Here is a 27827-nt window from a genome sequence, read left to right on the forward strand (position 1 = left end):
AGGGTCATGACAGAATTTTCTCATGCTAGTATCAAGATGTTGTGTTACACGTAACTGTAGAAGCTCTCTATTATTCTTCGCCCGAAGAACTCTTACTGTCATCCTCGGGCGAGACTTATCCAAAAGCAAGTACCCTACACCCCATAACCCTAGCCAATTACATCTGGCTAGTTTATGAGAAATTTCAAGAAATACCATATTCACATTCATCAATAACACGGCATTTGTTCAGTTACCTGAAAAAGGAATATTTAGATAACTCACATTAACAAAGCACACCATTTTTCTGTCGGTCCGCATGATAGATCTCATAAACGAAGACAGGTGAACATAACTTTCATCGGTTTTATTAAAGTATTCACATCTCTTTGCGTATGTAAATCATCGTCCTTGCGACCGTCACTTTCTTGACACTTCATTATTTTTAGCGTTGAGTTTCAAAGCCGTTCTCCTATTTTGACCATTTTCTATGTGTTTGTTCCCAATTGTTTTAGCACTTCCTCATATCCCACTTGTTGTGTTCAGCCCGCGACAAAAACGTTCGAACAAAATATATAATAACAACCTCTTTACTGTACCAGCTGCTTCGTCCCAGTTCCTGACGATCTCCGTAGAAAGACTCGACGGGGGCAATTGTTAATCACCTTCTGAGTCCCTACTGAAATGTAGAATGCACTGTGTCCCGTATTACACTCTACCTCACTTTCCCACCATCGTCATCATCGTGGCTGCGTCGCTGTTCAAAAATACGCCTTTATCAATGCAGTAAACTCGGCTATTTAGTGCCTCGGGGTCAACTTCCGCGTCTGAAGAACGCAATGGCTCAAACCCCCTAAATGTCATGCCATGTTTTCTTTTTGATTCGCTATGATTTACTTAGCATTCACGCGACGACAATCCGATCATTCCTTTCCAACTTGCCCGTATTTTTTTTACATTTTACTTATTTCAGCTGAAGTCTTCTTCATGTCCTTCGTTTTGCTGTGTGAAATCCAAGTCGTTAGCCCCAATCTTTCCACTGATTCGCTGTACTCAATCGTTCTCAACCGATAATTAATCATTTCCTCTCGGTCCCGCTCTTGCGTATCCATTATCGTTAAGTTGTTACCATTCATTTTCCTCTTACTTCTATTATTACCATCAACCTTGTCAGCAGCTATCAGCTATAAATATTAACAACACTAAAGTATGCGACAAAATGTTAGACCGCCATTTTTCATTTCTCTTTTACCATTCGCTTGCTTCGTTCATCATTTTTATTCTCATTTACTCACTCGACATTGTGCCTTATCCTCTTGTCCGTTAGGTTATCCTCTTATGGTCATTATCATATTTTTATTATTACGTGAAACGCCTCAACCGCTCGTACACCGGCAAAATTATTATTGCCAACCTTGCCCACACTGTTCGACACTATCCAACAATACTTGGTACAGACCTTCTCCTGTAAGTGAACACCTCAAGGCCCTAACTCCGCCACCACTCTACTTTCATAGCTAACTTACCCCTCCTTCTATATATATACGTATATATGTATATATATATATATATATACGTATATATGTATATATATATATATATACGTATATATGTATATATATATATATACGTATATATATATATATATATTCGTATATACTTTAACCGAGTGCATCTATCCATCCGTGTCATTTACGATCTCCTATTTTTGAATACATTCCATTATGTATATAATCGTTACTATGACCATTTTTATTATAATTAGAGCCCACTCAGTAAAACTTCTCGATGCTTGGCACCCTTTTTATTTCCATATACTTCCCATTAGCTCTGGCTCAATCAATACAATCGGGAGTGATTCCCAGGAATCGTCATCTTCCGGTTATATCCAACCCATTCTGCATTATTTTATTGGTTGGCTTTCATTTTTTAATTAATCTTATTTTATCTCTTTATGATCCTCTCGTATCTATTATAGTCGTTATTATTATCCTTTCGTTGTCATCACCGATCAGTGTCATCAATATTAAATAATAACGTTAACACCAAGCCTGCACGCAGGAGATATATATCATCTATATGCACTACTTTACAAAAAGCTTTACACTGTGTTCTCTTTATATTTTGCATCATCCTTCCAATCCCTCGCTATCCTGCCACTTCGGTCCTTCGTGAAATCATCACCTTTGTTTGCATCGTTCATTTGCTTAATATTTTGTTTTGTTTTTGTCTTCTTTGCATGTTTATTTATCGCCTACCATAATAAGTTCATTATCATCTAGGCTTCGTCTTTACACTATGTGCTGCTTTACAAGAGTTTCGACCGTAAATCGTGGTTGTTCCTTTGCTATTTAGGAAGATAGGTAGGTTTATAATAGAAGACATAAGGAGTCTGTCACGGCAATTTTTTCCACCTCGCTTAAACTATCTGAATAATAATAATAATAATAAAATTCAGCATTATCATCATAATAGTAATACAGTAATAATAATAATCATAATATAATAATGCTTCTATTAATTCTTATTGAACTACCGCGTGATTTCCTGGCGCGGGTGGTCTCCCCCAGCTCCGGCGGGTGTTTCAGCTTGCCGTTCTTCGATGGGCCGGGTACGATCCTTTGGCCAAGTTTCGTCCTTTTTGCCCGTTGTGTTCGTCGTGGTCACGATACCATCTCTCCAGGGGTCGGCCTCTTTTTTATCAGATAATGTCGATGCAATTGTTGCTCCTGTTATTGTAGTTGTTGCTGTACAACCAGCACCTGCCGTACTCGCGACGTTTGCGGCAGTATCACCCGCCGCTGCTGGATGCGGCTGTTCTTCCCCGTCGGAGAGCTGCGCCAATAGCTGCCCAGCCCGGCTGACCATCTCGACGGCCGAGGCACTCCGTTCCAAAAAGTAGCCATTAGACGTCTCGTTGGACACCTGCGACCAGGGGGGCTGCTGCTGGCCACTGCCGGGGTAATGTTTACGATCCAGCTCGGTGCGGGTCCATTCGACGGCAGCTTGCAATCGCTGACGAGTCTCCGGGTCTTCGAACGCCTCCGGAACACGTGTTAACAACTCAACCAGGAACTTGACGCATTGGTAAGCACGTTTCTGGTAGTGGCTTTTAGCACGCTCAATGATATCGAACAGGGCTTCACGGTCCGGCCGCATGCCCTTGAGTATCATATTGATACGAATCATTTGCCAGGAGTCCTGTATTGTGAGGATATGCAGTAAAATATCGAGGTATGGCCGAACTTCGTACGTGCACACATAGGCAATACACCAGAGTAATTCAGTAAGCACATTCCGCGACATCTCTTGATTTTCCCAGCAGAGGTATTTCACTAGGTCAACGACCTCGTCCATGCCGTTAGCGTCTTCCAGCAGCTTCTTGATAAAGCTGTTTGGCTGGAATAGGTACTCGGCAATACGCTCATCCATGGGTGCCAAGACACTGCGGGCATACGGATTAGCTAGAAGTAAATTCAAGCTTCGGCTCTCGTCGGCGGCCGCCTGATATCCTGTAACGTCAAGGCAGTGTAGTAATGTGGCGATGGTCTGGTAGAGCTTTCCTAGTTCGGCATACTGGTATTTTATGGCCCCATCATCGAGAGCTAATCGTATAAATGCCAGTGGAACTTCACTCTTAATGAGGTGCATTTTTTCCCGGCTGCCCATGCCAGCATAGAGCGAGTAGAAGAGAAAATAGTGATTTACATGTCTGCCGTAATCGCACACATCCTTAGCGAGCAACTGCATGACGTCGCTCAGAATGCGTACAGCTAGTGGGTTGAAATCTGATGATTGGTTCGGTGTATCTTTCAATAGACAGTGGACTAGGTTAGCCAATAGGTGAGCGAAGCAATGACGAACCTCTTCCACCGGACATTCGAGTAGGTATGTGCAAATGATCCCGTGACCAGGCAAGCTTACGTTTGTCAGCCGCTGGCCAAACCAAGTACGGGCTTCAAGCGAATTGTTGAAGTATTCGATCAGGGTAGCCAACCATTCGGACATGTTACCACGAAGGACTTTTTTCGTGTGGAAATACGTACTAAAAAGGAATTTATCAGCCAGTTGCATACTCAACAGTGGCACATCTGGCACCTCCACAACCTGTGCTTCCTGGTGATTTTCGTCGCCACTGTCGTCGGTCGCAGCAACCGTCATTGTCAAATGTTTGGCATTGACACTTACCAAGTTCTTGACAAATCGGAAGAATTCTGCGGTGAACTGGACGTGCACATGTGTGTACTGAAGGTTCTGTTGCCACACGCTCATCTCTATGGCTGGCGGTAACATTGCTGCAGCCATCTCGTCAGGCCGTTCTATCCGCAGCTGTCGCTCTATTCGATCCGCTAAGTCGACACGTTCGTAGAACAAAATGTAAGCGTTCCACCATCTTTTCTGTCGACGGCATGACATCCGCTTCGAGATGTGGTCAAACATCTCACTGACGTAGTCACCTCCAAAGCATTGATTCTTCATTTCTTCATGACTTTCCATCTTGCTTTCACAAACCTCGCCGTCATCAAACTTGTACCACTGACCATCTGTTTTGATGTACGAATAGTAATGGCCGCCACTGGCTTGGCCGCTGTGAACGACGATACCGCTGAGCTCGTAGATAGTTCCGGCATTAGCTGCTTGCTCCGATCGGTCCGTTCGATCTGGCTCCACGGGCTCGCCTTCGCGCCTGGCTAGGCCCTGTACTGTGTACGGCTCCATGTCGAGGTCGCGAGGGAACTCGAAATAATCATTGAATTTGATAGCGCACTCACGATCCCAATCATAATCGAATCGCTTTAGCTGGATAGCCAGGATGGGTGGTAAAGATTTTATGCAGAGCCGTTTAACAGTGTCTACCTTCTTACTGCACTGCTCGCAATGGTAGGCATTTGGTCCTTCCAGGAGGTCGCCTTTGACGTACTGCTCGAGCGAGTCCAACAAGTTCGAATGATTGCGGATATCGATGTTCAACGTCGTGAAACTTTCTTCGCGGCTGTATCGATGTGGACAGCCTTTGCAGATTTTCTGATCGGCAAATGTTCCACCCAATACCTTGCTGAGAATCGTTGGCCAATTGAGTGATTTAAGTGCTTCATCAATAGAGTCAACGAGACAGTTGAAGAATTCCAACGCATCGTGTTGCTCGCGTACGTTCACCGGTTCTCCCCACAGTCTAAAGTGATTCCAAAACCCTTGCGGCACGTAGAATTGCTGTCGACTTTTCTCTAGAAAACCGAATATGATCATCACTTGTTTTAGGACACCAAGATTATAGTCCGACTCATTGCCTCCGTTGGTCAGATCAGATTCGGTGACAACGTCTTTCAATGAGAGAAGACCCTGTCGAATAGGCTTAATCATATAGAGTTGTTGTAGCACCGAATTCATGTAGCAGGTTGCGCCGGCATTTTTTAAGCCTACAAAGCCCTTTGGAGGCCGGGGTCCAACGGCGGGAAAATACTCCCATTCCGTTATTCGGGCGTTCTTATCCGAATAAAACATGTAACTGAGAATTCGGTTCGTTTCTGCTAGATTCGTCAAGCAACGACAACACAGTTCGACAACTAGGTCGAGAGCGGCGTTTGTGATCGAGGCATTGACGCAAACCGATTTTGCAGTTACACCTTCGGATGCCAGTAGCTGTCCATGGTTTCCATTGGGTTTCAACTTTCCAATCTCCATATGATCGGCGGCGTTTTGATCATGATGACCGCTCATCAGTTCGGGGTTTTTCAGTGCCACGAATGCTTTGGAGGCAGGAAACACAAAATCTTCGAGGAGCTCCCGGACAAAGTCATTGTGGCGTGCTTTTTCATCGCTCGATAAAAAGCGACATACGCTAATTGCGACGATTAAGTGGCCTTCGGTTAGCTGCGGGGGCTGTGCATCATCCTTTGCCGCCCGCAGCCAGGAAAGTTCTTTTTCGAAGAGGTCCTTAGCTTCAGAGAAAGATTTCAGCGTTCCAAGCAGTCGTCCGATGAGGGAGAAGTACTCAGAACTTTTCTCGTGATGCGTGACTACATCGCCATTTACCTGAGCATAGAGTGATGTGATAAAATTAAGCGGGCCAAATTGTTTCCCTAGGTTGTAAAAAGTGTCCTCAGCAGCTTGACGAACGGACGCGTTCGGGCACTTGAGCAGGAGGTAAAATATGTACTCGGTATTTTGTAGCACTCCGGACGTGATCTTAGCATCGCTAAGTAATCGCAGACTTGCAGTAAGCGTATAAAGTGACTCCTGACAGATATGCACGTTATCAGGTGAAATCTCGTCCAGGTTGGCTAAGCTCCAAGACGATTTGACCAGCGTACTCAAAATTGATTCCACGGCACTAGGGCATAGGGGTTTAATAGTAAATTGCTGACCTTGGAGTGCGGCTACCACTTTGCCAGCTACCGTCGACACTACGGAATCCTCGTGAGGTTCAGCAGCCGCCACCGCCGACGAACTGTTTCGTATCAGGATTGCTAAAAGAAATCTGTACAGTTTCAGCAACACCAACTGTACACTGTGCGGTAACTCAACGGGCTGAGCTCCCGCTGGTCTTTTCAGCAGCATATCGGCTAGCGCATGCAGAACACCGGATCGAATACAATTGCATTGAAGTGTTAACGCCTCCTCTGATAATGGATCGGTAGCCGGCAGCAGCATAGCATAGAGAACTTCCAGATTATACTGCAGTTCAGAAATCGAGCTGGATGCTTTGAAGTACGCTGCAAGTTTTCCGGGCTCCCCAGCCGCATATTGTTTTAATTGTGCCATGACGTCGCTGCTCGATGGTATCTGCTGCAGCAGCGCCCACGTCACATCGTGCAACTCAGGGATATCACAGAGGGTCAAACAAAACCGGACACGGTTCTCTTTGCGTGCAATCAACACGCCTGGTAGCTGGTTCTCGAGCAGCATCTGGGAGGCGTGCGACAGTTGAGGCGGCGAAGGAGACTCACTTTCGCTCGAGGATGACGACGCGGGCGATGACTGGTGAGCTCCAGCTTCACCAGCGCCAGTCGATGTCGTCAAACCGAGGGATTGGGTAGTCACCGCTGCCTTCGCGCGTAACGTCATTCTTGCGGTAGGGAAAATAGCGCCCATCGAGTTGTGCATTTTCTCACTCAGTGACTCCTCACCGTGGAACAGCTCTAGTTTGCCCATCTCCAGCCGATGCTCTACTTTACGTTTGAGGCTGAAGAGCGTTTCGTTTGTGTGCGTTGAGACGACAATTTCATCACTAGACCCGCTACTGTTGCTAGCGCTGCTCGTATTGCTGCTGTTTGCTCCTGTCGAGTTGTTACTCGTTCCGCTACTGCTCCATATCTGAATCGTAGCGCGCATTTCTCTACCGCGTAGCGCCCGATGAAGCGGTAGGTAGAGTCTTTCAGGGTAGTCGCCATCACATTGTTGTACATACTGCGTCAGCAGACGAAGCAGACGACGCATCTTGCGCAGTTCGATAGCCCGTTCGGACGGTTGTAGGCGCTTCCATGCACCATAAGCCAAGCGGATTCTGTCAAAACAAGTCGTGACAAACTCCTCATGCAACGCTGTCCGTGCCTCGTGCAATTTCGGTCCGAGGTTTGTCGTTGTGTCTCGTAAAATACCGGCCGCTCGGGCACTTACTTTATCGGGGGCCAATAACACGACCTTCCATAGGTAATCCTGGCCGACGAGTTCAACGTTGTCGACGTAGACAACATTTGTGCCGTTGGGAGAAGCGCTCATGCCACTTTTCATTGTAACAAGATTTCCTTCTTTAACGTTAACCATTTTGAAAAACCGATGAAAGCAATGAATACCGCTTTCAGTCAGTTGACTGGGATCGAATTTTAGCACGTTCTCCTCAAAAAACTGTTTGTTAATATCCGGATCAAGGTCAGGTTCGTCACCCATGAGCTTTGCGAACCAGTTAAAGCAAGCTTCCCTGTCCGATGGATAGGCGCCATTCTCGGCGAGGCACTTCCAAATTTGTGTCGCTTGCGGTGCGCATAACCACAGCTGGCCATCCTTCAAAAGAAACCGAAGAAAGCGTAAACGTTCGTAAACGTTGACATTGTGCGGGTACCTGTGGCCCTCTCGAGCCACGCTCGGATCAGGGTGCGTGGTAACAAACTTCTTTGATTCCTCTACATAGTTCACGAGGTTCGTTGTAACGAGGACAACCAAGGTGTGCTTATTTTGCAACGCAGAGATAATGTCGCTACGGGCTGGACCCTGACTGGCTCCGCGAGGCACTAGTCCGTGAGATGTCTGCTGTTGCGTCTCTTGATAGAGAACGCAGATCTCACGGATGTGCTTGAGGGCGGGAATCACCCAAATGTCGTTGTTCCGTAATTCTTGTACGCACTCCTCGAGCCAGTGCTGCTTTTGCGCCGAACGGTCCTGACAACAGCTGTAGTCGAGAATTTTCAGGTGGGCTGACAGCGCCAGATCGACAATCTCATTAGGGACCTGCTGATTGTGGGCTAGACCCCAGAGCAGCTGCAGTACCTTGTGTGCCATCATTCCATCCTTGTCGTCTTCGGCCAGCCGCCGAATCAGCTCAATGAGTTTTTCCCGCTCTTTCTTCGTCTGAGCTGTCGCCCAACTCTTTTTGAAGCACGACTCGAACACATGCTCAAGCTGCTCAGGCGAAAAGTCCCAGGCTAACTTGGCGAGGAGGTCATGGATGTTCTTGACGATGGCCTCGTGGCGTGTCGCGCCGCTCTGAGAGTCCCATATAGCGTCGAGGTCGCTTAGAGTGAGTGCTTTTTCCTTTATCATAAAGCGAAGTATCTTTTCGAGCTTTTCGACATACTGAGGCTGGTGCAGCGAATCACGAAGTACAATCGATAGCACATTGTTATCCCGGATCCAGCCTACCATCTTGTTACTCGTAAGATACTCAGCATCCGACGCATCTACGCATCGCTGGCCATGCCCACTTTGTCGATAAAGCATAACGTTCGTTATAGCTTTATTCACCTCGTTAAGTGCGTTCATCTTCCCGTTGAACGACGATATTTGCAGGAGCTTAAGTAGCATTTGTAGACGAAACTCCTCAAGCCGTTCGACCATGGCCGTTTGGCCAGCACACGACGCTATATAACGGAGCCATCTGACAAGCATACTAAGTGAGTCATTTTTTGTATCCTTTTTGAGCTGTTCGTCCGAAAATTTGTGCAAGTACACAGGCACTTTCTCAACGATCGGCATTAGATATGTGCTAATGGTTTGTTTCGTCAAAAACTGGCAGCATTGCCCAAAAGGCTTGACCAGCAAGACGATGATACTTAACGGCAACGGCTTATCTACGCTCGTCTCTTCGAAACGGCGTAATAACACCTCAAAGCCACCAAGGGCCCCGAAACGATTAATTAGGTTAACCAGCCAACCTTTTGGTGATCGCGCGTCACCGCTTTTTGCAAATGGCGTGCTTTCTTGTGTGTCCATTCCGCGTGATGCGTTGTAATGATGAAATTTGTTGTCCGGATTGAACAAAAGAGCTAACAGGTCAAGAAGTTCGGGACAATTCGAATCCAACTTTGCCACGCATAGCTCGATGAGCAACACGCAGTTGTGATAAATACATTTATGAATCTCGAATTTCCACCCGGATACTGCCTCGTCAGTGAGGATCTTCACGAAAGACGTTGTCAAGCCGTCCCGAATAAACCGCATACAGAGCTCGTTCTGTTCATCGATGCCTCTCCTTGCCAAGCGCAACGTTGCTAACAGCAACACCTCTAGTTCGCCACTTGGCAACACTGGTACCACCCACCGAGATCTACAAGAGCAGATGAAACCATGATTAATCACAAAAACATAATAATGTATAGAATATAGCTACCGAGGTATACGATTAATCATTATATTGCAGGGGGGTAGTGATAAAAACACAAACAATTTGCATCCACGATCTAGTTATTGTAGGTGCGCGGACATGTCTTACCCACGACGACAGTGAACCAAATAAAGTGCGTACAAGTTTTATATCTGTTTATAGGACATCATACACAAAATGCGATATACCATATTGATAACACAATTGTGATCGTTAGAACGAAACGAGCATGCCAAGTCGACTAATGTATAACCATAACTGCCACAAAGATAAACTTTGCCAGCTATTGCCGTTGTTTTTAACAAAAGTGTTACCATGTTATAAATATATTTACATTGCTCCATAATATAGTATCTTTATCCTTACCGATTAATCATCTCTTCGAGTTTTTGGAGGTCATCTTCTGGGAATGAATCTGGGTCAACCAGCGCTGCCTCTTCCGAGTGCTCTTTGTCATTGTCCGCACCGTCCTTGCCATCCTGTTTACCGTCGCCATCCGACTTCGAATCCTCTGCGGACTGTTTATCCTGCACCTCGCCGGTGTGCGACTGCTGTTGCGGCGCATCATGGCTTTGCTGGGGTTGACTTTGCTGCTGGAACTTCTGCTCCTCATCGTTCGTTTGCTCAGTTGAACACGGCCTTTGCTCTGGAACAGCCGGATCATCTTCGTTGATTGCGTTTGGACAAATTTCCGTAGGCGCTAAGATATTGAAATAGTAAACAAGACTTGATAATGTTAAAACTGTTTACAACTGATCGAGCCACCTGCTACCTAAAAGGACGCATGCCGCTTTGCATTTATTCGTCGAGAACGAGCTGCAGGCGGTCATCTCTAGTTCAAACGTAGTTAGGATGTGTTCAACATGATTACTCTATAAATTGTGTCTTGGTTTTCTGGCTCAGTAGCGAAAGTAGTAGAAATTTTAAACTAAAAAAAAGCGTAGTGAGAGATGACTTATTTTAGACTGCAATGGCAGCGATAAGGCAGCATTTTGAATTTCGAATAAAAGAAAGACCCAGGGATTTATCCACCGTTAAAGGCGGTCGTTACTGAGATTATTACCAATGGTAAGTAGCTGCGTGCTAATTGACATGCGAGCATCTAATTATACGCCACTTCATCATCCACTTCATCGTACCAAACCAAAAGCAATGAAGGATCCAGTTTCCGCTAAGAGTGAGTATATTCTAATGTCTAAAGACACGTTAGTCGAGACAACGCCTGACTGCGCCTAGACACCGATAAAAGATAACAAGACCCGGTGTTCCATTGTTTGCTTAGTTCATTTTTGTTTATGCCTTTATGATAGTACCATTAGTGCCAATATACAACGAAGCGTGCATCCGGGCAGCATTTCGTTCGAAATTGCTAGTCCGTTGCAAATGAAAGGGGCCAATTACTTTATCATTGCGAATAACTGACCGATTCTCTCATCACTGCGAATAATTGATAACGAAGATTCAACAAATTTGAGGTTTGTCTTCGTCAATCATTCTTCAGTGACCTAATTTGCTCGACGTGCTGGTTGAGAGTGCATTATATGTGATTACGCACAGATAAACGGGTAACAAGAAAGTACTTGTGAACTGGAGAACAACACAATCAATGTTCACGAAGGAGCACGTTTATAGCAGGTATGCAGTCATACGCAAATCAAACTGTTTAAACCTATATACGGCAGTCCCATAGAAGTTGCTGTGGTAACATCCAGCTAATAATGCGTAGGACGTCATATATTTCGAAGGATGCGTACAAATATTGAGATCCGCCTGCATATATAGAACAACATAATAAAGGTCTATTATGATTAACATCTATCTGCAGGTTCACTAAGACTCGATTAAAAGTCAACAGCAGGCTGCGGTTATGCGATAGGAAGAGTCGTTCTACACCACCATTAAATCACCGTTAATAGATTTACTCTACCGAGTAACGAGCTACTAGATTTCTCGAACAGATTTCTCGCGTCGGAAAGTTCCGTAAAATTGGCCCGGTAGGAACAGGGTAAAACAAGGAGATTGGTTTACCTAAAAGTCCGCGTAGGCAGCAACGGCGATTCATAACAAAATTTTGCCCGGTTACGTTAGCTGCAAAAAGCGAATAGTCTTCTACTGTAAGAAGTCCACCTACAAACTAGTTCTTGCAAACAGTATAAAGACTGTCGCGCACTCACTCGTTTGGACAATTTGATTAACTTAACGAAAGTCTTTCTCTGATTTAAAAAGATAGTAGGGGCCACGCCGTGATTTTTCCAAACACGTTTTCATATTCTGCACCGATATACTGTTTCAAATTCACGCAGGTACCGTCGAAGTACGCTGCCAAGCTGCACTCGAGTCTCATACTTTACTAGTTGTTTTAATATCATCATTGAACTAACACTAAATAGCAAATGATTCAAGCTGGTCATTTTCTGAGTGTGACTTCCTTACGGTCGGATTCAAAAACATCGTCCATAGTTGTATCTCCAGCAGTTGCCATAGCCTTCCAAACTGTATGCAGGTTTATATCACACGCGGACCAACGCGACAGGCTGTGAAAGCGAATAGAGTCCACATTTGGAATTCGAATCCCTCACATCGATCACTCATGTCACAATGCAGATGGTGCACGTTTGGCTGTGTGAACCGGCATTACCACAAAGTATGACTTAGTCTTTCACGTAGCACATAGAAAATCTAGTATGAAGCTATAATTATACGGAGGACGAATTGTCACTCAGATAAGGCAGAATTCTACAAGCGAGTTAAACACAGTTGCCGCTCAGAGAATACAAGCAAATCATGTCCAAAACCCCAACATTACAACAATACGATAAACCATCGATTGCTTCCATGACAGGAACAGTAGCAGCAGCAGCAGCAGCAGCGGTGACGGCGGCCGCAGCAGCAGAAGTAGCAGCTGATGCCACCTTATCAGTGTGCTTACACGTATGTCTAATGTAGTAAGTGTGCAGGCAAGATGTGCAACGTGCGCTCAGAACGAAGCCGCAAGTCCACTTACGAACAAAGCATAAAACTAACGTCCGTCGACGATGGTTGAAAACAAAGCCGCAAATAGGGCCACAAGCGTTATGGATCAGCTGAACAAAACAAACATTGACCTTAGTGTTGTTATACATAGTTCTTAGCGCCAGCTGAGGAAGACTGAATAGCGTCTCCTAGCTTGAGTAAACACCATCGAATGTGCGCGACGCTCGAACTTGATTCTCAAATATGGAGTATCATGATTATTGATTTTGGCCGTAGTTTTCAATAGCCACCTCATTTGCTATTGAAAACTCCGAAAAACGCCCGAAGGTATCATTTAACGAAAAACTGCCATTCATGGAGTAAGGAAGAGGAAACTTATCTTTGTTCGAATTTCTCCTCGTACCAACACGATTCATTAGCGTGGATTTTATTTATTGCATTTCAAGCATCCAGATGGATGTTGTGTATCCTATCAAAATCATGGTAAGAATTCGTTGCCCATACCATGCCCTGCCTACTAAACGAGAAAGCAATGACTGCTTCTTGAAACAGACGAAGTTTTGGTAAATTTTGAGCCTTTCTGATCAATGAAACCTATGTGTTTTACAAGAAAAAAAGTAACCCGTCAATTGAGCTCAGTACATTAGAGCAAAGGAAAATTAAAATCAATTTGAAAATATAAAATTATTCTCTTGATGGCAGCAAATTATTTTGTAAGATTGTGGTGTGTCAACGCTGACTGACCTCTTTGCATAGTTGAAAACATAGTTTCTCTTCTGAGCTAGATATGAAGCAGTACGCCATGAGCCAGCTTTGTGGCAGACATTTGCGATTTGACAAGCTAAATATAGTTCGTTTACTCAACTTTTAAAATAGCAGCGCACTTCTAGACCATTATCGTCTCGACACCCCGGATAATCATTAATTACTCTCTAATCGAGTTCAAGCTAAAGCCGACCCAACGGACCCGTGCAGATTTGTAAGGTACAGAGGTCACGCCAAACTTTCGTGTAAATAAAGTTATATATCGTCTGTCAGCACCATGATTTTCGACTGGAATTGTTGTCATTGAATCATGAGGAAAGTTCAATGGAAGGCCGCTGGTAAGAATTTACGAAGGGAAATACCTTTGCCAAGCTCGTGAGCTTGATCTTAACAAGTAGAATTACATTGTTCAGCAATGCGGTTCGCTATAACAACGGAAGATGCAATCCGCTAGATTTAGCCCAATGAGTCTTGCTTGACTCTCAGGACAGTAGGAGCAAATAGCTAAGTGCATTGCTTTACGAAACAGATATTCTTATAAATAAAAATTGCTAGACAAGTACTTATTGTGAGTATACGATTCGATGTATTAAGTATGTGTATTGTGTGTTGCAATAGCCTTGCCGTTCAGTGAGGCAAGCTTACCTGGCTCGTCGCTGGATCCTATTACGACCGTCATTGCGGTACGTGGCGGCCGGTTACCCCAAAGAGGAGTAACTCTTCTCTAGCACACTGGAGAAACTTTTCTGTTACTGGATTCAGTCTTCATTACTGTAATAATAAGAACAAACACGAACCAAAATTTGTTCACATTTAGAATATAACTACTAGGCAATAGCTAAACTTGGTAGCGCCATATACGTTCAAGCCACACATGACTTTATATAACAATAATCATTATCATAAACATATGAAAACGTCTTTAGCTACAACCCAAATAAAATAACGATACAGACACACACACACACACACACACACACACACAACACACACACACACACACACACACACACACACACACACACACACACACACACACACACACACACACACACACACACACACACACACACACACACACACACACACACACACACACACACACACACACACACACACACACACACACACACACACACACACACACACACACACACACACACACACACACACACACACACACACACACACACACACACACACACACACACACACACACACACACACACACACACACACACACACAAACACACACACACACACACACACACACACACACACACACACACACACACACACACACACTAACACAAACATACACACACACACACACACATACGTCTTTTTACTCTCATTATATTTGTTGTTTAACTACGTAAGTATACCTGTCTTGTATGAATTTATTAAATTTGAAATTTATCTAACTGTCATATTTCTGATATTTTAAAATATCTATCCACATATGATATTGATTTTATGAATATCTGGCGATTAATTTAAAAGCATTGGGCGTGTTGAACCCCCTGTAAGCGTGTGACCATCCGTAGATCCATGTGTGTATATCTTATTTTAGCGTCATTTTGTTGGTCATCGTGAGGTGTTACGATGAACTGCTACAGATCGTAGTCCACCCACTTCGTCATTATTTTTCGATCAAATCTCATGCATATACATCAGAGCTGATCACAGCCGTTGCAGTCATACTAACGAATGCTAGGGCTGAGCTGTCCATAAAGATGTCTCAATATATATATATATATAGAACAAAGAATAGAGTCAATGTCGAGATTAATTTTACATCATTAAAGAAGTTCTGTTCAGATATTTGCAACAGAATAATAATATGAATTGTCAAGACGGCTCGTATCCTTCTAAGATGAGGCTGTCTTCTGAATGGCAGAAAATCGATGAAAAATGAAGCTGCCACTAGTTAAAAGTGATATACAGAGGTTTGAAGACCATGATCGGCAACAGCGTACCACGGATGACGCAGGTAAGGAAACTCTCATGCGCACGAGTTCCATTGAGGTTGACACATTGGAACACTGACAGCGTTCGTATAATACATGTCAATAATGTCAACATCGATTGCGACCACCACCATGATGATAAGTGATCTAAATGATATGCAATTAACGGGGCGTACGATCAGCATACAACCATATTGTGTCATCGGCAGCAGCGGTTACTTGAGTAGATGCGCTGCAGCGATCATAACGGTAGATGTACTATTTGATATCGACCGTACGATCCTTACGGATGAATTGCAGGACCCCTCCACAGCACAGCTCACCAGCTGTGCAACGTATACATTTCTTGCAAAAGGTACGCACACTCCTGGTAACTAACAGTACTGAACGGCCATGAATCAACGGTAGCTGTATAACACACGAAAACAGCCAGCCCGACTAGGCCGACCGAACGAGCAGCTGCGGAGGGGGCAACAGTGGCTAAGACAGCAATAGCAACATAATGAGAGTACCCACTGCATCGAATGGGAACCGTAGCAGTGCCTGCGTCTACACTCGATGCTGTTTTTCTGGCCGGTTGCCCTACTGGGACAAACTCGTTTCAAAAACAAACCACCCTTGGTTATATGGCCGCTTATTCGGCCTGTTTCTCACTACTTTATTTGGCTTTTTCATTCCTTCGATTTCGAGCTGTTACGGTGATGATAAAGTTACGGGAATAATTCGAAGAGTATATGCACACAGCAAACGGAGGGGTGTCACACCGGCGACGTCGACGACGTTGTCGACGGCGATGTGGTAACAGTCAAGTGCACAGAAAGGAAAACTTCCGGCATTATTCCCATTCTGGTGGCAATGGAGAGTTTTGCTTGTAGTCGCAACTGCTGTGAAGCGTTAAACTGTCCCGGCGCTGTTCGAGCTAGAAGAAACTGAGATAGCTAGGGTGGTCTAGCTGTGAATGAGTTCACTGCTATGGTGTTTGGACTACGGGGTGCGTATGTGTCTGTCTACGTCAAAAGACACAACAATACTGTTTTTTTCCAGGATCACCAACCACGGTTTACTGTGGGTCCGTCAAGTTGGTACTGGCACGTGCTTAATCAGCCGCCGTATCATAAGCAAATCGATTACGGAGCCGAAACGACAAAATTGTTGTAGGAACACAGAACACAGCGGTACTCACTTACGGTACAACTACTCACAGCGGTTAATAACACGCATAACAGAAACCTCGACTAGTGCCAGATACACTCGAGACACGACACCCACACCGCGGTTAAGGCCTAGGGTGGACATTGAAACGAACGTACTCAGTATTATATTATGAAGGTTTTGCCCCTAGGATACCAGCCAGCCATCGATTCGCGTCGCACGCCTATGAGACACGAAATAAACCACTTGCCTAGCGTCAAAAATTTGTAGAAATTGCACGAATATATATATACACACACACACACACACACACACACTATTTGCTTGTGTTACCCTTCGATATTCTTTGCAGCTCTCGGCATTGTTTTGTTCTGAGCGTCGGGTATTCGCAGACCCTGCACTATCCGTAAATGGTGACTGCATATGGACATGCTTCGGACATTGACCTAATAATAAAGACTTAAGTACAACGTGTTATGAATGCAGTCATTTCCTCATTAGAAACTGCAATCAAGAAAAGCAAATGACAGAGAAATTAACTTCCAGGACAAACTTTCTCGTTGCAACAAAGATTGCCCAGCAAAGGAACACGACGTGTGCCATCTGACGGCGATTTAAATTCTTGGCGCGAAGAGGGAGGAGCCCCGTGATCGCAGTCGTACGAATATCGAAAAGTTGTGTGGACGTTAATTAGCCATACCTGGAAGCGGTTTTAGGAAATTGAAGCGCAAAACGTATGATTCCGAAAATCGTAGAAACTTAGAATATTGCACACACACATGAACGTAACACATAACGGTGATAGCTCAGCTCGAATCTCAATTAGTACAAATCACATGTTATTTACAAGCATCTCTCCAGTGTCCAGCCCTTACAACTATTAGAAAACGCATGAATACTACATCTAAAAATCGCCAGTTGATTTCCGAGCAAGTTTATTGGATGTATCGCTAAACTTCCAATAAGAACTTGGTTCCCATTTTACCGATACACAATTTACTAAAATAATAAATTCGACCTCTACGGACGCTGCTCTTGACGAACATCATTGAACTTTAACGGCATAGCTTCTTCCATTTCATACGTGCTTATTTAAAACACTCAACCCCATTAAATGGCGACGATATTAAATAAAATCACAGATTCTCCTCATTCTGGAAACCGTTTTGCCGATATGGACGGCGCCCAATGAACCGTTGCTCTCCATGCCGTTGTCGAATGGCCCATCTCCTGCTTGAGGATAATCTCTTGGATTATTGAATTTGACACTTTCTTCAATCAGCCGTTGAGCAAGCACAAAAAACGCTGACGTGACGTTGCTTCCTGTGGCAGCAGATGTAGACATGAACGACATGTTATGAGCATTTGCCAGGGCACGGCCTTCCGTATTTGGAACCTACGAAAATATAAAAAATATCAGTCGGTCAATACCTGAGGACGGACGTTCTGTCTGATATATAATGATTACAATAGAAGATCGCTTGAAACAAGTGATGAAAATTTAAAAAATAGCCTTTGTTTTAATTTCACTGAAAAATAAAATAGTATCTTTACAGATCTGTGAGTTCTGAAATTATTGATATGGCGCATGAAACATGTTCTGAAGCGTTCTACCACTGGAGGAAGTACAGTGACATCTTTCTACTAGTTTCTTCATTCTGGGCGACAAGTTCCATTTTCTACGAACGGTTGTATTGTAAAGTAATAATTACGACGCGTATGGATGCCGCATTTATCCATTCTAGGCTGGAAATTAACCCGTCTCTCAACTTGAAGTTGTTGCAGAACGGAAGAGCTTGGGAATTTCTTACTTTATATACCAGCCTCTACGCAAAAACGGACCATTTGCGTTTATGACAGCGAGCGATTAAATCGTCTAGTATGGTAAAACAAAAAGTAAGACAGCCAGAAAGCTTATAACCAGGGTTTGTGACCTCAGTCAACACTTGCTTAGCGGTCTAGGCTGTATTGATTATTGCTCTAGAGAAGGCGTTAGCAATAATCGAAGATTATTGCCCAGCTCCACATGCATAGTTTTGAATACACAGTCCAAAGAGGAACTACTTAACACCTACCCTCTAGGCGTTCATCTCTATTTATCGAGCACCTTAATATATAATAGATATGACCAATTTAACTTGTAAAAAAAAGCGATTTAGAGAAAGTGTCATTCAGTGAATGTTTAGGTCGCAATTGTTTTTTTATCAACCTTATGCAATTTTAACATATGTTTAATGCTAACGCCATTTTACATTGAACTCCAATAAGAATAGATGGTTTTTTTGACATTTCGAGTGGTATTAGAACGTCAACGAAAACGCAGTTCGACCGTTTCTTCGTTTATCATTCTACAGTGATCTATACAGCTTCCCTGAAGTGTCCTATGACGGTAAACACATGATCTAAGAAACAACTGAATTTCTCCAGATAAAGAATATATGGCCTTCGGCATCAGTTGCACACAGAAAACATTGTTTTCAACAACTTCAACATTCACACCTTATAATAGCGCAGTCGTTATATGATCTAATTTTATATAAATAAAGGAACGTGAGATCACGATCAAACGTTCCAAACATCAATATCTAACTAGAATTTGCAACGACAAAACAAATTCATTTGTATGTTAAGAAGCCTTCTTGACTGAGCATTAATGCAAACATTCAGGTAATGCTTACTACTCCCAAAAATCACTGGCCTATTCTTAGTAAGGGCGCCGAGAGGTTCAGCCAATGCAACCAATAGCCCAGTGTTTTACTGAAACATTTTCCTGTTAATTCAGCTTCATACGAACAGATCTATACAACGGTTATTGGACTGGTGCGAAGAAATGAACACGACACAAAACAAACAGCGCTTCCTACCGAAACAAACTTTTCGGATAGGGTTTTCGATTATTGAGTTCGCATTGATTACGATTTCGAGACAAGATTTTCATTAAAGTGAAAAGTGGTGAGGTAAACCTTTGATGGTGACAGGTCCGCTTTGTTTGCCACCAGGACTTTAACGACGGGCTCCGTAGCTCGCCGGTTTAATTCCTTCAACCAGCCCGTTAACCCTGCAAAACTCGCCCTGCTCGACGCGTCGTACACCAGCAACGCGCCATCTGCGCCCCGAAAATACGACGAAGTGATACTCTTGAATCGTTCTTGACCTGCATCGACAAACGACACCGCATTAACAAGCGCACTATGTGATGAAATCCTCGCGACGCGTGTGGGTCTGCTGCTTTATGTCGAAATAAACAACTTACTATTTAGAGAGCGACTTGAAAAGAAATTAGTTTTCCCGAACCACATAGGCGCCCACACGAAGATAGAAGAAAAACGCGAAAGCTTTCGTACTGAGCGACTAAATAGCACGTTTGACTCGGCTGCAGCAGCAATAGCAACGCGACGCTGAACACTCAGTGACACATTTTTAGATTAGCTGAATCAGATAGACCAACGACTATGAGAAATATGATCACACGTACCGGCTGTGTCCCATATGTGGAGAGTGATCCTGTGATTTCCTATACGAATTGTTCGGACTCGGAAGTCCATTCCAATGGTGGGTCGAACTTCTGCTGGGTTTGCCCCTTGTTCGGTGTAACGTCGCAGGAGACTGGTCTTCCCCACATTCGAGTCACCTAGTAACAGTATTTTGAAGTGAGCCTCTGTATTCGAAGTCGTTTTATCGCCTCCTTCGCGAACCCCCCCTCGCATCGTAACCGTGCTCATTTCGTCGTTGTCTTGACATATACTAGTTCATTCTTGGATGAAAGGTGCTCAAAATGAAACAACTTTTCCTATATGAAGTAAACCGGTGCTCCGTCCCATAGAGGAAAGCAGATCCTGTCTTCTTTGAGGACAGACACGGATTTAATTTTTGGCTGACTGAGACGGTACACGTTGAATTTATTGATTTATTAATACATGTCGCGTCATATAACGAGTCTGCGCCTGCGGTCCTGGCTCTTTCAAACTCCCATAAGGCCCATATTGTCCTGTCCCTCCGTTGAAAGTTTCATTGTTCAAACAAACTCGTTTTTAATGTCATCCAAATCATATGCAGACTTATAATGAAAAAATACAAGTAAGTTTGAACAATTAAATAACTGATGATAGGTTACTCCCTTTCGGACCTGTTGTGCGCCAGCTTGCCTGGAGCAATGATGTCAGCTAGTAAAATCATGCACGCTAATTTTAAGTAAAATATGCTGCAGTAGACGACGATAAAGTTGTATGTTCTCCTCTGGGTGAGGCTGTTGTTTAGATAATAAACCTTCAGTCATTTTTCCTATTTGAGAACTACAATTCATGAAAACGCTTAAAGGTATGCACGAACGAACGAGGTCCGTTTACCGCCGCTACCAAACTTTAGCCGTCTCTATATTAACGTAGCGGTAATGGTGATGGTACACTAGAAAAAAAAAGTGTACCATAGTCCATGAAGCTATTGTACGTTGTAAACGATAGCTATTACGCGATGTGCGCGTGGCTTCGTGCGTCTGCATTCCGTTTTACGTAACGTATATAAAATATACTATACGTTTCTTTACGTGCGACAGGGCGAAGGTTTATTTAATTCAGTTTAGTTACTAAAATGCAATGTACTATCTGGCGCCAGATGAAACATTACTAAGCACCTAAGACAACAATGTTTTTCTGATTTAATCTTACTTAATAGTATATGTTATTGTCTGACAGACAAGCTGTATGGTATCTACGATAGAAATTGCAATAACCAACTGTAAACGTAACGAACTGCCAACAAAAAGCCAGCAGAATCGAACTTGTAGCGTCTGTGGATCTTTTTCTATGGTAGATGCATACCGCTACAGGTAACTTAATGTGTAGTAGAAAACTTACTCGTTTCAACGACAGTCTGAAGTTTTAGGCAGCGAGGTTACGTGTTCAAATTGGATGATCAAGATCGTGCTTCGTTTTGCTCATGGGTCAAGAACGCATATGGGCAACACAGAACGAACACTGATGCAGCCAGCAGCAGCAACAAAAACCGCTTGTCTGTTTTGTTATCGCTATCAGCGATGACTAAGTTGTTTCATCTGAGCAAGTTACATACTTCTCTGTGAGTGCACTTAGAGCGGGGAGAGTGATCTCTAGGCCGTTGTATAAAATTAATTTTATCTTACAGCATTTAAATCAAAAGCGGCAATAGACTTACATTTGCAGTAATAGCCTGTTCTATATGTTATTTGAATTGTGTTCCTATCAACTAGTAAAGTGTCGACGGCAAGGTGATCTATTTGTTGTGTTGTACATATATATATATATATATATATATATGAAAACGTAACGTAAACGAGTTGAGAAAAACTCTTTTGAAAACTCTCGAAGATCGCAGTAATTAAATGTCCATCCACTACTCAATCCTGGATTGCGTTGTTCGCTTGCAGTGAGAAGAGAACTACGCAGAACTTAGATTTCTTCAACCTCTTACTAACTGCTGTCGCTTGTCTTTAGCATAAAGGCTCAGGTTTTAAAGAATGGTCAGCATTCCCTATTGAGGAATCGGTCTTTCACGCAAATAACGATATAGAAAATTAACGAAGAAAGATGCCGCGTTATAGTTTACGCCCATGTTGATTGCGATTCCCATTTATATAAAGGTATAGCAATTGAAGCATTACTTTTACCTTTGTACGAAGCTAGTTGATTATAACGTCTAATGTAAGTTGGTCTCAATTGACCATTTTTATTTTATTTTGCCACGTTTTCAATAACAGCGCATGATTCGTCGATTGGTCAACTAGAAAACCGGAACTCACTTAATCAATATTGGGGTTGGCTTTACACGAATGGGACTGTTTGTGTGACACCTATGAGTTGACGTCTCATAGGTATCACACACGCGTCGTAAGTGGCGGCCATATAATAAACGGTCTTTTACACAAAACGATGGCTGACATGAATTTTTGTCGATTTGTGCGTCGCGATAATATGGACCAACCACAACACATAATTGAATGAAAAAATAATAAAAATCTAAAAGTGATTTATCGACCCTTAGACAATTTAAGAGACGTTGACCTCTATCAAATGCTTTGGAATAACTATCCTGGAGGGTATACTGTGCCGGAAGCGTAAATAGACATTCAGTCACCATCTAAACTAAGCCCTAAGGCTGGGTTGATAGGGGCATTTGTTGCTGCCAATGAAATAAGTATTGTATGCACAGTGTGATTATAGAATGGGTTTTAGTATTCCGATAGGGAGAATTTTGCGAAAGCCTATCCGAGAACGTATCCTGTCTACAAACTAAAGGTTCATCCATTTGTGACGATGAAAAACCTTTTATCCTTGATGGAAAGGTGGATTTGAAACCCATTTAATCAGTGAAGCGGTTTTTTTGTTTACTTCACACACTTTACAACACAAACATGAATGATTTTTCGATGAACTATTTCGTTTTGTGTATTTTCAGACGGCAGGCGACCATATACATGCTACCTGTGTTCTGATCGAACAACTTTCTCTGTGGCGGCCTGCCAATTACCTTTTCCGATGCTCAACTAAAAAGCAGCAGCAGTATTCAACTCTTTTTAGTATTTAAAGTTGAATAAAGCTTAAATAAAAAGCCTGTAAAATACAACTTATTTTTTACCCGTTCCATGTTATAGCTGTAATTTTAATAATTTGTAAATTTTGAAAATTTAGTGAATTTTTCGAAATTGCAAGAACTTCGTAAAAGTTCGATACTATTAAATATCTAACCTATTTCAACACAAAACAGAAAATAAACAAAAAAAAAACAACGTTCTATCACAGATTCATCCGAGATACGTACGTAATTCATCGCATTTAATCCACTGCATGATGCCGCCGGTCGCCAATCTGATGCAGGGAGTGGAAGACTTGACATTGAAAATGACTACGCGATAACCATATATTAAGCACGTCTTTTGGATTCTTTAGATCAGAATCATGAATCAGTACTATGAAAGTGAGACGGACTTCAAAGTGATCCCGTTAACTCTGAATAACAGGCAGAGGTTACATGCCCTTACTTCTCAAATAAACTACAACTTTTCAAGTTACTCGAAATCAGCCCTATAATGCGCAGTATAACTGGATGTACGACGAATCTTTAGCCTAGCCAGCTGGCTTGGTAATATATCACTCTGATGTATCGCCTTCTGTAAGCGTAATTACAGCGCTTTCTCGAATGCATTTTTTCAATGACTGGCTTTTCGCACGAAGTACGATACTATCATACGATAACGTATGTTCATTATTAGATAGTATATCATTGATAATATACTAAGCAATAATAATAACAGTGCTCTATATAGTCGCACTTCTGCTCTGTTGTTTTTAGTTGATAATTTTTTCGAAAATGAAACAACTATTGTGGATCCCTATGTATATATATGTGTGTGACTATGTAGAAGAGTAGACTGGTATACTTTTTTCCATCTCATAACAGCGGTCGTTGTCCGGTCAAAACGGTCGTCCATTATTCAAAAGAATCCAACTGTACCGCTGATCTATGTTATGTTAGATGTAGGAAACTTTTACTCTTTTTACGGATTCACTCTATAATTAGTTGCACGAGGCAAACTAAAATGATTTGTAACGGGTATGTGGAACAAATGCGACCAATATTGAACCTAAGAACAAAATCAACCAGAAGGTTTCTTCCTATAGCAAGTATAGTTTAGGATGCTGCCATGGAAGCATGTCAAACAAATAAACCGTGCAGCTTCACTAGATTTGATACACAAAACAAAACGAACAATCAGCACTCGCTGTGCTCAGCATCGCACGACCTCATTTCGGCTGTTAACTTCAAAATTCACTATTCACGACCTCGGCGGTTAAGAAATAATGAAATAGAGAGATCACTCGTTGAGTTCATTGGGTAAAACTATTTATGGGAATCACCTTTATATTTGTAGCGTTTTTACACAGCTAACCAACAGATCTTATATAGATTAGGCAATACAAGCCCAAATACTCATACATAGTTACACTTAGTTTTTATTTCAGCTGCTCTTTATCGGCTCCTGTGCAATATCTTAGAGGTTTTTTCCTCCTTTCGTAGCTATACGATAACATAATAGTAACAGAATTTATTGAAAATAGGAGGCGTGATCGAACGTTGTCACAATCCAATTCTGCTCCGTTCTTTCAAGATGTAAGGGGTTCAGAGTGTGATTGCAATAGTCAGCTTTTCAAGGAAGGTCTTCCATATACATATCGCTAATATGTACTCATGTGTCTAAAGCTGTTTCACGTAGTCATGTCACATATACAGAGTAACAGGTAGGGACCAGTTGGGGGAAGCGGGCAAAATGCTACTTGTGTTAGCTAAAACGAGGATCCGCACTTTTGTCTAAGCCAAGCAACAAGTAAAACTCTCGGCGTCAATATTCCTAAGCTATCGCCTAGCGATAGAATACGCCTGAAGTTGCCCGTTCGATAGTTTTCTGTCGAAGCAACTACTTTTTAGAAGTAGAAATCGCACGAATATTGTTATTACTCAGGGATTATATGCAATTTACTTTAACAATCCACAATCGAATAACATAGACTGAGCTTTTACAACTAGATAACGCATAATAACATCTGCGCATCGAAGCACACTTTGGTTCATCGCCCCCGTAACTTTGACACGATACACACACTGGACAATGGATTTAGAGCCGGCAAATTAATTAGTACAGTCGTAAAAAAGTACTCTGCCCTATAACGAATAGAAAGAATAACTTCGAATTCACTGTAACACAAGGGTGATTCGTACGTATTCACTGTTACCCTAAGAAATTCAAAACGAAGAGTTATGATTGTACGTCGTCGCATAGCTAGCTCTGCGTTTAGGCAGTATGTCACTGTTGGATTGGAACGTATATTACACCGTTTGGTAACCATTTACAGCGCTAAATATCCCATTAAAAAGCTAAACTGTTTGGTTTGCAAGCTGATTCGTTTATCTAATTAGTCCGGGCTATGTTCGGACAGGGCGGAGGGGTGGAAGTTGAGCCTTATCGTAGTGTTTGAGCTATTCAAGTGAAGCTGTTTGTTTCTTTCAATGCAACATTGCCTAATTACTTACTTAGTTTCTGCATTTAGCTAGCTAAAACAGAAGCAAAGTGGCTGCCGTTTTCCTTATTCAAAAGTACCGGCACGTTGCAAATCAAGGATTCTCGTTCATTCTGTCACAGCATAGCCATAACTGGACTAAGATGAGCGTTAATAAGAGGTGCCGGATTGAGAATTTTCAAGCTGAAACGTTATATTCCACAGCATTGTCAACCCGACATAACGTACAATATTCAATATAATTTATCTCGTGTCATGGCTTGTTTCGAATAGTCGAAAATAGGGCGCATGAATTGGTCAAAAGGATGATGGCCTCAAAGGTTAATTACAGACGAGCGAAACGCCCTTAGACCACTACTTTTCAAATTAGGCTTAAATTATGTTGGCCAGGTGTAACCACCCCGTGTAGATAACCTGCAGGGGTCCAACTGACCCCTTCTGCCGGGAGCGCTACCTATAGCAATGTTCAATGTACATCCTCCACCGTCGCAGTCATAACTGCGTCATGGATGAGACAAATCCTGAGCCAAGTTTATGTTTCACGCTAACTATCGAACAAATGATTAATTAGAAACCTAAATGCTAAAAAAAAGTACGACACAGTATATTGCTATTGACGGCAACGGTGTATTTCGTGCGAATTCAACTCAGGCTAACAGTCCCCTGCTCTATCGGAAAGTTCGAAATACAATAGGCCTTCAAAATCAGGACTTAAATGTTTCTAGTTTGAAGTTCTAGTGAAGAATTACAGTAGTGTACTGGAATTTAGGTGGACTCGGTGAACTCTAGAAAAACGCGAATCTAACATTTAAGTAAGGCAAGCTAGTTATGAGTAACTCGATCAGCCTTATTATTACTGATCCTTTGCATCCCGTCTTTTTCCTTCTTGGTCGGATACCACTGTATGTTTTCCGCGGTATCTTCTACTTTGAAACAGTAATGTAGATTTTTGCTTTTTTTTCTGACTACCGACCACTAAGCCGATACGGAAGCTAAAAGGTGTTTTTGCAATTATGATTTAGGGTAACTTTTTCGGTAACATACATCTACAAAGAAGAACTATTTAGCGCAAGGCAAATCGAAGTAGCACACAAAATTGTCATCCTCTATTTACATATCTTTGGAAAAATATTTCGAATAATATGCTTAACATAAAACACGGGTACTGTGGTCACACGATTTTATACCAGCTAATCCTCAATGCACATAACGATAGCATGGCGCGAAAGTTCGGATCCTGTCGAACAGCGACTGTACACTTCTTACCAGGTCTTATTCATTGGACTGTTTTGTGCGCGGCACAAGTGACTCCGCTGGGGACATCATGCAAAGACGTAACCGTCGAGCTTCGTTGATGAGCTCCCCATCACTCCAGGTGACGACCTCTACCGAAGTGTCAATGTGAAAGCTAATCAATCACTTCACTATAATACTACCGGCAATAATAATAAACGTCTGCTCAGCTGAATGTACCCAGTATGACGCGAAACCGATGCTTCTTCATTTGACCACATGTTTAACATTACAATTATTTTACTCACGGGTCTCTCTGGGCTCCCTAAATTCCATAGCCGCCAGAAATTCTAGAGGTTCTTGAGCTGGTCTGGCGGATAGTTAGGCCAGTTTTTCGAAAGGCTGTCATCTGCCGGGCGAACCTCTTGGCGTCTGAAGCTGGAACGCAGTCTCAAAAGGAAGAAACACGCTTATTACCATATCAAACTCACGACTCAACGGCAAAATAGATGATCGAGCCTTTAGTAAATAATTGTTGCTATGCTTTGGCCTGCATCGCAGTGCACGTTCAATAGAGCGACACGTTTTTACCCACTGAACATTTTCAGTAATGAAAGGTTTGATTATGATTGTACGTACTCAACTCAAAAGAGGCTCAAAGTGTTGCCAGTATGATATGTGGTCCAAGTCAAAACTCAATCAATGTAGGAAGAAAATAATAGTGGTAATACTGCTTAGCTAACAACTTTCCTCCGTTCCTTGAAGTTTGTTGGTGTTCGTCAAAATTCTATTGCGATGCATTATCAAGCATTAATACAGTCGTCCCTATACGACCGTCGGTTACAGCTTTCGTCGTAAATTTTTCTCTCTACTTCCACGGTCCGGTCGTTA

At 42.7% G+C, this 27827-nt stretch overlaps 2 protein-coding genes and 2 long non-coding RNA genes across 15 annotated transcripts; 2 read left to right on the forward strand and 2 right to left on the reverse strand.

Moving 5' to 3' along the window:
- Nucleotides 1-331: 331 nt before the first annotated feature.
- LOC111243512 (ubiquitin carboxyl-terminal hydrolase 9X-like) lies at nucleotides 332-17119 on the reverse strand. Of its 8 annotated transcripts, none has more exons than XM_086977458.1 (4): nucleotides 16990-17119; nucleotides 14180-14305; nucleotides 10163-10496; nucleotides 332-9739 (listed from the first exon to the last, which is right to left on the reverse strand). In XM_086977458.1, the coding sequence occupies exons 2-4, from the start codon at nucleotides 14211-14213 to the stop codon at nucleotides 2512-2514; spliced, it is 7596 nt and encodes a 2531-aa protein (XP_086833584.1). In that variant the 5' UTR covers nucleotides 14214-14305; nucleotides 16990-17119; the 3' UTR covers nucleotides 332-2511. The 8 variants fall into 8 exon arrangements, with proteins under 8 accessions (XP_086833584.1, XP_022644946.1, XP_086833585.1 ...); XM_022789211.2 differs by having other exon boundaries at nucleotides 16907-17015; XM_086977459.1 differs by having other exon boundaries at nucleotides 16974-16992.
- LOC147758883 (uncharacterized) lies at nucleotides 15507-18213 on the forward strand. The gene is made up of 2 exons (XR_015319158.1): nucleotides 15507-16495; nucleotides 17203-18213. It is a non-coding gene; the product is annotated as an uncharacterized LOC147758883 (long non-coding RNA).
- LOC111243524 (ras-related protein Rab-1B-like) lies at nucleotides 17783-27773 on the reverse strand. Of its 5 annotated transcripts, none has more exons than XM_086977465.1 (5): nucleotides 27576-27773; nucleotides 27245-27374; nucleotides 20132-20287; nucleotides 19620-19810; nucleotides 17783-18052 (listed from the first exon to the last, which is right to left on the reverse strand). In XM_086977465.1, the coding sequence occupies exons 2-5, from the start codon at nucleotides 27270-27272 to the stop codon at nucleotides 17783-17785; spliced, it is 645 nt and encodes a 214-aa protein (XP_086833591.1). In that variant the 5' UTR covers nucleotides 27273-27374; nucleotides 27576-27773. The 5 variants fall into 5 exon arrangements, with proteins under 5 accessions (XP_086833591.1, XP_086833590.1, XP_086833592.1 ...); XM_086977464.1 differs by having other exon boundaries at nucleotides 27245-27386; XM_086977466.1 differs by lacking the exons at nucleotides 27245-27374; nucleotides 27576-27773 and adding an exon at nucleotides 23449-25251.
- On the forward strand, nucleotides 20629-23235 carry LOC147758884 (uncharacterized). Its single transcript, XR_015319157.1, has 3 exons — nucleotides 20629-20733; nucleotides 21525-21729; nucleotides 23086-23235. It is a non-coding gene; the product is annotated as an uncharacterized LOC147758884 (long non-coding RNA).
- Nucleotides 27774-27827: the final 54 nt, after the last annotated feature.

The sequence above is a fragment of the Varroa destructor genome, unplaced genomic scaffold (genome assembly GCF_002443255.2).
Source record: "Varroa destructor unplaced genomic scaffold, Vdes_3.0 BEIS01000001.1, whole genome shotgun sequence".
NCBI classification, from domain to species: domain Eukaryota; kingdom Metazoa; phylum Arthropoda; class Arachnida; order Mesostigmata; family Varroidae; genus Varroa; species Varroa destructor.

Bases quoted from the DNA above. Each gene is read 5' to 3' on its own strand.
- LOC111243512 (XM_022789204.2), bottom strand. From the start codon at position 12,278: ATGGCAACTGCTGGAGATACAACTATGGACGATGTTTTTGAATCCGAC. The intron at 10,497-12,229 runs GTAAGGAAGTCA...TCAATATCTTAG, and splicing joins CGATGTTTTTGAATCCGACC to CGCCTACGGAAATTTGTCCA. The intron at 9,740-10,162 runs GTAAGGATAAAG...CTGCTCTTGTAG, and splicing joins CTCGAAGAGATGATTAATCG to ATCTCGGTGGGTGGTACCAG.
- LOC111243524 (XM_022789233.2), bottom strand. From the start codon at position 20,378: ATGAGCACGGTTACGATGCGAGGGGGGGTTCGCGAAGGAGGCGATAAA. The intron at 19,811-20,131 runs GTACGTGTGATC...TTGTCGATGCAG, and splicing joins CCACATATGGGACACAGCCG to GTCAAGAACGATTCAAGAGT. The intron at 18,053-19,619 runs GTTTACCTCACC...ATATTTTCGTAG, and splicing joins CGGACCTGTCACCATCAAAG to GTTCCAAATACGGAAGGCCG.